The sequence below is a fragment of the Macaca nemestrina genome, chromosome 11, assembly GCF_043159975.1.
Source record: "Macaca nemestrina isolate mMacNem1 chromosome 11, mMacNem.hap1, whole genome shotgun sequence".
In the NCBI taxonomy this organism is placed as follows: Eukaryota; Metazoa; Chordata; class Mammalia; order Primates; family Cercopithecidae; genus Macaca; species Macaca nemestrina.
Genome location: NC_092135.1, coordinates 68,645,549 through 68,654,518, shown reverse-complemented (window position 1 = coordinate 68,654,518; position 8,970 = coordinate 68,645,549). Strand labels below are relative to the sequence as shown.

At 53.6% G+C, this 8,970-nt stretch overlaps 1 protein-coding gene and 1 pseudogene across 1 annotated transcript; one reads left to right on the top strand and one right to left on the bottom strand.

Annotated features, from left to right (window-relative positions):
- Positions 1–2,243: 2,243 nt before the first annotated feature.
- Positions 2,244–5,467, bottom strand: LOC105483257 (Sp5 transcription factor). Its single transcript, XM_011744030.3, has 2 exons — positions 5,241–5,467; positions 2,244–4,545 (listed from the first exon to the last, which is right to left on the bottom strand). Exons 1-2 carry the CDS (start codon positions 5,289–5,291, stop codon positions 3,400–3,402), a joined length of 1,197 nt encoding a protein of 398 aa, XP_011742332.1. The 5' UTR covers positions 5,292–5,467; the 3' UTR covers positions 2,244–3,399.
- A 303-nt stretch (positions 5,468–5,770) lies between these two features.
- On the top strand, positions 5,771–7,843 carry LOC105483260 (uncharacterized; annotated as a pseudogene).
- Positions 7,844–8,970: the final 1,127 nt, after the last annotated feature.

Sequence of the window (8,970 nt, the reverse complement as noted above, 5' to 3'; positions counted from 1 at the left end):
CAAGGTGGGCAGATCATAAGGTCAGGAGATCGAGACCATCCTGGCCAACATGGTAAAACCCCGTCTCTACTAAACATACAAAAATTAGCCAGGTGTGGTGGCACGCACCTGTAGTCCCAGGTACTTAGGAGGCTGAGGCAGGAGAACTGCTTGAACCCGGGAGGCAGAGGTTGCAGTTAGTTGAGATGGTGCCACTGCACTGTAGCCTGGCGACAGAGCAAGACTCCATTTCAAAAAAAAAAGAAAATATAATATAGTCACAAGATTTAAACACTAGTTGAAACTAGAAAATAACATGGAGATTACAGTTGTATTTTCTTTAACATTATTTACTTTCATTCATTATCAGAACTATTTAAAACTAGTGATCAGTTAAGGGTATTACTACACAATTTTTTCTTGAGAAAAGCAGAAAACTACAGTGTTAATAAATTCAGAAATGTACAATTCTAAATTAACTGATATTTCAATTTACTAATTTCTAATTTACTGATATTTCAATTTCTCCATGTTTCCATGCTCTTGCTCAAAATGGTCCAAAAACTGTTAAAATTAAAGTAACATCACACGAATTTTAGTATTTTTAAAGAATGTAACACTCTACATTATATTTGCATGCTAACAAAACAGTTGCTTTAAAATCTACAATGTCTACTGACATTTGAGGCAATCATTAACATATTTTCTTCAATTAGTTTTTTAAACTTAATTGAATTGTGTGCTGGGATCTTTAAGTGAAACCTTGAATAAAGTTGGTGGATTAAACTTACTTTTTAAATGCTGCCTACTTTTTAAATGTTACAAATTCTATCAGATTTGCAGTGTACAATCAGCAAGCCTTTCAGTTGTACCAAGTTAAAGACCATACTTTTTCAATTTGCAGGTGCAATTAAGTAAAACCATAAGAAAGTTATTTTGTCATATAACTTTGTTCTGCTTTAAAAAATTGTATATAGTTTATCTAGTTTTTCCTCTTAATAACCACAGAGTTATCTATCTCCAATATCTCATTTCTTTAGATATTAAATTCCATATGCTTAACCAAAAAAATTATAAGAAAACTTTATCTTCAACACTTCTTCTGTTTGGATACTAAATAAATGATTGGCTCTGTCAATAATAGCTAGTAGACTCATTTTTAAATTGCTATTTTTCTTTCTCTACCAAGGTCATTCTTTTAGATGAAAGAATCATTTCAAATCATTTCAAAAAGACCAAAGCCCTTGGTCTTTTCACTCCCTAACAAGGATTCCTCTTTCCCAAAACTTTTCAAAAATCCTTTTCTGAATCTATAGTTAATCCTGGGGTATGGTTCAGATGGGAGTTTCTGTAACTTTTTAGGGAAAGGTGAGAGTTTCTGTAACTTTTCACATTGATTTATACATCAAAATGTGTAATCTTAATATAATGACTTAGATCTAATGATTTTGATTAAGATTACATATTTAGGTGTATATTAATGTTACTGCCTAGCAACTTCATCACTATTGCTTGCAAAACTGCCACACGCTTGAAAATTTAACCCAAACTCCTCTTACCAGGTGAAGAACCATGAAGACTCACATTCTAATTAGTCATTAAATAGTTCCAGTATCCGTTATTCTATGGCATATTGCCACTATGAATCTAATACTCATTTACTACCTTGTCCCAAGTTACAGAATAAAAAAATGCTATTTCTTAGGAGTATAAAAGTAATTTTCACCCGAATTATGTTGATGTTTGTGTTTTACTTCATATAAGAATTCAAGAACAATCCTCAAAGCTTTTAAGAACTGATCCTTCAGTTTGACTTCAAACAAAAGGCAAGGTAAAAGCAGTTTGTAAACTGTGAAATCCTATCAATTTGTAGACACTTCTACTATCATGAAAAGATTATTCGGCTCTATTAAAATTCGGCATTAATGATGCTAGCTTAACATGTTAATAAAATTTAGAACATTTTCTATTCTTTGCTAATCTTAAATCAGAAGATTTAACTGCTGATTAAACGTGCAGTTACAGGTTTAAAAACTCAAATATTAGAAAATATCAAGGAGTTAGACACTTGATAAAACATTTGTAAACTTCAAAACTTCAACTTTTAGAGAAAGGCGAGGCACCTACACAAAAAAATACCCTATTTCCACATTTCCAAACTGTGAGTATTCCTGGTTCTTCCCTGAGAAAATCTTAGACTACTTCAATGATTTAAAACATAATAAAATTTAGATACAAAATGGAACTAAACGTCCTGGCCTAACCAGAAATCCCTGGGTTGTTACTGTGAAATAAGACTTGTTAAGATTTCCACAGCAAGATTAAGAAGAAAACAAGCAAGACAACGCTGGGTATCGTGACGGGACTGAAATACAGGAGTAACGTCTGGCAAACTATCTTCTTGGTTTTTTCCCAGGTGAACAAGGGTCCCTTTTCTCTGTACCTCTCCCCAAAGTCTCACCTGTGAACAGACCCTCGCGCCTCTAATACCTCTCTTAACACCAGCATAGTTGTAACCTGTCCCGAGAGTACCAACAAATGGAAAGCCACAAGGAATTCGTGAGGTAAAAGCAAACTTGAAAGAGAAACAGTCTCGGGTGAAGTCCTAAGGCCGCAAGAGAAACTCAAGTTGTGATTGAAAAATCTTGCCCTACCTCTTTACCACAAAACGGAATTGCCTGCCTTTTTCCATTCCTGAACCCAACACATTTGCCCAGATTCTTCCAAACCAAAGAAACCTCCGACATAGGCAGACTATAGGAACCATCAAATTCCCGGTGAAACCCTACCCCTTAGTACAGCCTCCCAGAAGAAGAAAAGATCAAATGAGACCGGCTCAGCGGGGTCTTCCTGTAGTGACCCCTGAGTTAACGTATTTATTTTCACGGTGCAACTGCTGATCACTTTACAGAGACATATCATGCTGTAGCTCTGCATGGAGCTGAAGACAAAAGCAACATTTTTATTAATGTTATAATTATTATAATTATTTTTAACAAAGCTATTAAATAACCTGTACAAAGCCCAAACCGGTCCTAGCGAAAACCCGAGCACTATTTCAAATCTCCCAAGTTCCTTTCGCTTCATTTCAGCAGCATTTCCTATATACAAGGCCAGCCCAGGGTGGTCCCCCAAAACTGTAGGTCTCCCAGGCGGCGGGAACGGTTTAGAGTTTGGAACCGCCCTGGGGTAAGGCAGAGCTCCCAATTATAACCCAAATGCCCCAGCACCAACCCTACCTCCCCGCTCCTGGGAACTAGGTCCCTGTGTCCGAGGGTAGGGGAAGCTGGGAGCCTGGCTCCATTTTGGGAGGCAGGCAACAGGGAGGGTCCGTCTGCTGAGTCTCCCCTCCGCCAGCTGCCCACAGGTCCCCGGATCTCCCGCAGAGGTGCTGGGAAGGGGGTCCACTTCCGGGAGGGCTCACAGGTCCCGCGGGTCCTCCCGCTTAACCCCGGCCTCAGCGACTTTGAGCTTCTTATTCTGGTGCGTCTTCACGTGCTTGGCGAGGTGGTCGCTGCGCATGAAGCGCTTGCCGCACTCGGGACAGGCGAAGCGCTTCTCGCCCGTGTGAGTCCGCAGGTGCCGCTGCAGCTCGTCCGAGCGCGTGAAGCTCTTCCCGCAGAAGAGCCAGTTGCACACGAAGGGCCGCTCGCCCGTGTGCCAGCGCAGGTGCGCCTTCAGGTGCGACGTCTTCCCGTACACCTTGCCGCAGCCCGGCACGTGGCACACGTGCTGCTTCTTCTTGCCCGGCTCCGCCTCGGGGGCGCCGCCCGCCGCCTGGCAGTTGGGGCAGCGGCAGCGGCGGCACCTCCTGGCCGTGGCCGCCAGGGGGGCCTTGGTCTGCAGCAGCGCGGCGATCTGGCTCTGGTACTGCGCAAAGTCCGACGGGCCCAACACCAAGCCTCTTTGCAGGGCGGCGGCGGCCGCAGCAGCAGCGGCCGCAGAGGCGGGGAAGCGGGGCGCGTGGGGAGCCCCGGCACAGGCTCCGGAGAGGCTGCTTCCCGGAACCCCGGAGGCCCCCGGTCCGGCCCCCGCCTGCGGGATGCTCCACCACGGGAGGTCGTCGGGGGCCGGGTTGGGTGACAACTGGCGGCAGGTGGGCGGCGGGGGCGGCGGCGGCGGCGGGGGCAGCAGGTTGGAGTAGCCGGGCGGCAGCGCGGCCTGCGCCGCGTAGGGCACGTAGGCGGGCGCGCAGCTGGCGGGCAGAGCCGCCATGCTCGAGGGCAGCATCTTGACCGGCGAGAACTCGTAGGGGTACGAGGGGTCGGCGGGGGGTGTGAGGGGAAGCTCGTGCGCAGCCCCGAAGGACGGCTGCAGGTGCGTCTTCTGCGGCGTCAGCCCCAGGCTGGGGTGCGGGGGCGGCAGTGCGCCTGGCGAGTGCGCCGGCATGTCGGCGGTCCACGGGTGGAAGAGCCTGGAGGGTGAGCCCAGCGCGGGGTCGTAGGGCACCTGCAGGAAGTCCGGGGGCGCCGTCGCGCCAGGCTGGCCGATGCGGCTACAGGTGGCGGCCAGCAGTGCCAGGGGCGAGTGCTTGCCCAGGTCCGGGGAGGCGCTGGGGGTGCGGTCCTGCATAGGCGGCGAGGGAGGGAGGAGAAGAGACAAAAGGTTAGCTCCAAGCGCGGACTCCGGGCCAGCCCGCCGACCCCACGCCCACTATTATACTGCCGCCACTCTTCCGTCCCGGCCATCCGTCCCCCGCCACCGCACTCCACGCACGCACCCACCGGCCGCGGGAAACTTTTGGTGCTTGCACTACCTGAACGCGGGGCACGCGAGCGCTTCTTGCTAAACTACTTGGTGCACTGAGACGCCGTCCAGCCTTAGAGGAAGCAGGCGCAAAGTGGGAGGGGGAGGCGTCCGACTGGCCGCTCCCGGCTCGGTGGTCATTAAGAGTCGGGAAACACCCACAACCCCGCCGCCCGGCCACCCTCCCTCCCATCTTTTAAGCTCTCTTGTCCTCACTGCCCTCGCGCTCCTCCCCGGCCCGCCCCAGGCTGAAGTCAGCAGGAGGGCCCAGCAGGGTGAGCTCCCGTCCTGTTCTCGGCCAGCCGGGCACCTCCGAACAATCCCGGATCCACGCGTCCCTCCCGCAAAGGCCACACCGGATTAGGTGTGAAGTTGGCGTGGGTACCCCTAGGCCAGGCTCCAGCTGCACCCATCGGTTGGGTTCCCTTTGAGGTTCAAGGTGCACGGAGTACCAGGAGAGATCCGGACGTGGCCTTTTCCACCTTTCTCCCGCCCCCTCCGGGCTCGGCCCTAACCTGGAGAAAGGCCTGCAGCGAGTCGTTCCGGAGGACGGCCACCGCGGCCATGGTTACGGCTTGCAGGCCGCTGGCTGCGGAGCGGGGCGCCGCCACCGAGGCATGGACATCCGAAGGCGAGGACGAACGACCGCCCAGCCTGCCTCCCCGGCGCCTGCTCTGCGCGCCGGGGCCCTCCCCGCCCTCGCCCCTCGCCGCGCCCCGCTCGCTAGCCCCGCGCGCGGTCTGAGCGCTTCAGGATCACCTCCAAGAATTTGATAAGGACTTTGCTGGGCCGCCAGCCAGTCAGAGGGAAGATTTATGGCTTTGAAGTTTGCCGCTACCCAATCATCAAAGAATAGAGGCTCTTTCAGAAGCGAAAGCAAATCCTTTGAATCCACAAAGCTCCTATGGTGTGTTTGTTGGTCTGGATAAAAGAACTGATTATTAGGGGGGATGGGAAGGGAGGAGATAAAGGCGGGACAATTAATGAAGTAATCACTATGTGGGAAATGTATATACACAAATAATTGGATTTTCCTGATCAAAGGGGGCCTTGCCGCCTGGAGACCCGCGCTTGGGTTGCTCGAGACACTCTTCCCGCTCTCCCAACCCCCCCCCCACACACACTTGCAATTAAAGATTTGCACCGAGGCAGCGCCCAAAGTGACAAAGTGTCTTTGTTATCTCTAGAAAAATCTGCCTTCGGCTTCCAGGCGCCGGACTTTGAGACAGGAAGGAGAGTAACTCTCCCCTGTATTTATTTGCACACCCTGCACCCTCGCCGCACACTCACCCGCCCGCGCACACAGCGGACCCAAGCGAGGCCCCCGGTGGGGCGTGGGACCGACCGCGCCCGGCCTGGGGCGGGGCCGGGCGGCCGCCCAGCGCGGCGTTGGGTGGCGCGCACGCTCCAGGGCCACCCGCCTGACGAGCTACCGGGGCTCTCCTGTGACGTTCCTGCTGGCGACCTGGAAGTTTTCCTCAGGCCACAACTTTTGCAAAGTGTGGACCTGGGAAAAACACCCGCGCCGCGCATACCCTCAAAGCTGAGCTTGGCAGGACACCCAAGGCGACCCGTCATGCCCATCTGAGGGGGAGAAGCTGTGCTGTTCCGCCCCCTTCTCCCTAGGCCACCCTGGACCCCCAGGAGGCCCGGGCCGGGCTGTGGGGGGCCGAAAGCCCCAGTACCGCTGGTGATTTCTCGCTCGGAGCCCCGCCAAGGCAGCGCGCGCTCTCGCAAGCCTGACAGACCAAGAACTACTCGAAAAAAGTGAGGCGCGGTCTAGGAAGCCTGGTTGTTGTGGTTCCACAAACCACAAATCATATCAGAGAGAACCCCGAAGGGGGGAGAAAAGTCAGTACAAATTTGTTCCTGTCACCTTTGGAAACAAAAAGTTCCTCACCAGGCGCGGGGCGTGCTTTGCCATGGGCAGGGTCGCGCTTTCCGGGGCTTGGGTGATCCCCATCCCTCCCTGGCCGCTCACTTCCTGCCGAGGAGGGCCGTCTGCCTCCTCCAGGCCCAGGGCGCAAGGCGCGTCCTGCCCCAGTACTGCAGACCCCGGGATCACTTCCCCCGGGATCGCTTCCCCAGGGCGCGCGGGCCGGGAAGGAGGAAGAGATGGGCGGGGCGCCGAGGGGTCCTCACCGCCCTGGGGCATTAGGGGCGCGGAACCGTGTTGGAGGCCTAGCGGCCCCGGCTCGCGAGACCGCACTGCAGAGCTCGGCCTACTCCTTTCCCCCACCCACCTCCTGGCGGACACCGTCTCCACTCTCCAGGCCGCCGACCGTGGGGGAGCCCCTAATCAGCTCGCGCCCGGCCTCTCTGCCCGTCTTCCTCACGGAACCGCACCGCGACCGGGGACGGACAGGAGACGACGGACGGGATGACCTATCTCCCAGTGCAGCGTCAGAGGTTAGCCTAACTACAGCTGACTCGGAGTCTGGGCCGTATAAGGATGCCCTCCGCACTTCCATCAGGGGTCGGGGACGCGATGCCTCCGGGCCCACCTTCTCCCACGGGCGAGACTGCGGGAGAGAATATCGTACTGAAGACGGGTGGGCTGCTTGCGACCCAAAAACAATGGGTCCCTCGCACATCCTGCACTCGCACCGCGCCCTTCTCCCGCAACGAGCTGTCCCCCTCTAGAACGCAAGCGGCGACCACAGAGCTTGGCCAACCCGATCTGGCTTCTGAAGATGAGATCAGCTGCTCTGGGAGCGGAGAAGGGGAGAGACCTTAGTGGTTTCATCGGAGGCGTGGCCGACCTGCTCCTTACCACGGTCCGGTCCAGGGTTTGAGTCTTGGAGAAGCGTGGGACCCGAGGGAGCCCTTTCCCGGATGCAAGTCAGAGGCCAGAGAGTCCCTTGGCACGCACTCGCGCCTGCACATGCCCGCACCGTCGAAGCGATCTGGTGCCTTAGCGCTTGTTTCCTTTCTAGCTCCCTTGAGCTCTTCGAAGTCTCCTTTCCCAGGAAGGCTGGCAGGGCCTGGCTAAGCAGGATGGAAGGCAGCCCTTTTTGTTGAATCTGATAGCTACTTTCCCAAAAAGGCCAGAAGAGCCGTTTCACATCTCCATAGTTATAGGAGTTAGCTTTTTCTCCAAGATGCCCCCACTAGTCAGTTAAACCACCATCAGTGGGCAACAGGGTGAAAGTTAGTGGCTTGGTGGTTAAGAGCTCGGAGTCCGAGCTCTCTGAAGACATTTTTCCCGCCTTGACACTTTCTAGTTGGTGACCTTGGCAAGCAAGGTACTCAGCCTCTGTGTACCTCAGTTTTGCGGTTTGTAAAATGGGAGTTACAATAGTGCACCCCTTGTAGAGTGGCTGTAGGTTTAAGAGTTAATATATGCAAGGTCTTTAGGACTGTGCTGAGCGTACAGAAGGCCCTCTCTTGAGTGGTCGCAGTCGGCTGCTCTCGGCCTCATCTCCATTTGTGAAAACCCGCCCAGAGTCCGGTCCTCCCAGGCCCCAGCTGAAGTTTGGAGAGAGACTTTGCGGAATAGCTGTTTAGTCTCCCCCAACCCCCTTGGCCCTCGGAGCTCCTGAAAAAAGTTCTTAATGAAGTAATGTTGAGAGCGTCCATTAAAAATGCAATGCTGGGAGATCAAAGTACAATATTTATTTTAGAAATTTGTTGCAATCACCAAGAGATACAGGTATCAAGGCCAAATGTCAGTTCCATTACACAAAGCCCTGCGCCCGGGAAGAGCGTGTGGCTGCTCTGCCATAATGTAAAGAGACATCAAAGACCGAGCGCGCTGCAAAAGTGCGCAGCCGGGGGGAGGGAGCATGCCCGGGAGGGCCAGGCGCGCCCCAGACAGCGCGGGGGCTGCGGGGGCGGGGGTCAGTTCAAAGAGGTATCCGCTGGGGCGCGAGTTCACAGGAGGGAAGATTTAATGGGCTTTCTTTTGTTGGTGGGTGTGTTTGCGCACCGTGGACCCAGGAACTCCTATGTGGTCCTCCTGCCTCGGGGCGGAGATGGGGGTGGGGTGGGAGCTGCGAATGTGGAGCAAACTTTAACCGTGGCGGGGGGCGGGGAGGTTGAATACCAGTCTCCTGGCTGCGGCTGGCACAGCGGAGCTGCTCTCCAAGCAGCGGGGTTCCGAGGCTGGGAAGTTTGCATTGCAGTTTCTTCGCGGGCGGGTGGCGAGCGCCAACTGCTTGCCACCTGAGAGAGGAAGAGGCGGATAGGTGAACCCGCAGCGACACTTGCTCAGGGGACGGACCAGCTCTGCGCTCTCTGGGATTA

Excerpts from the sequence above, each read along its gene's own strand:
- LOC105483257 (XM_011744030.3), bottom strand. The coding sequence starts at position 5,291 with ATGGCCGCGGTGGCCGTCCTCCGGAACGACTCGCTGCAGGCCTTTCTC. Across the intron at positions 4,546-5,240 it reads CGCTGCAGGCCTTTCTCCAG|GACCGCACCCCCAGCGCCTC; the intron begins GTTAGGGCCGAG and ends CCGCCTATGCAG.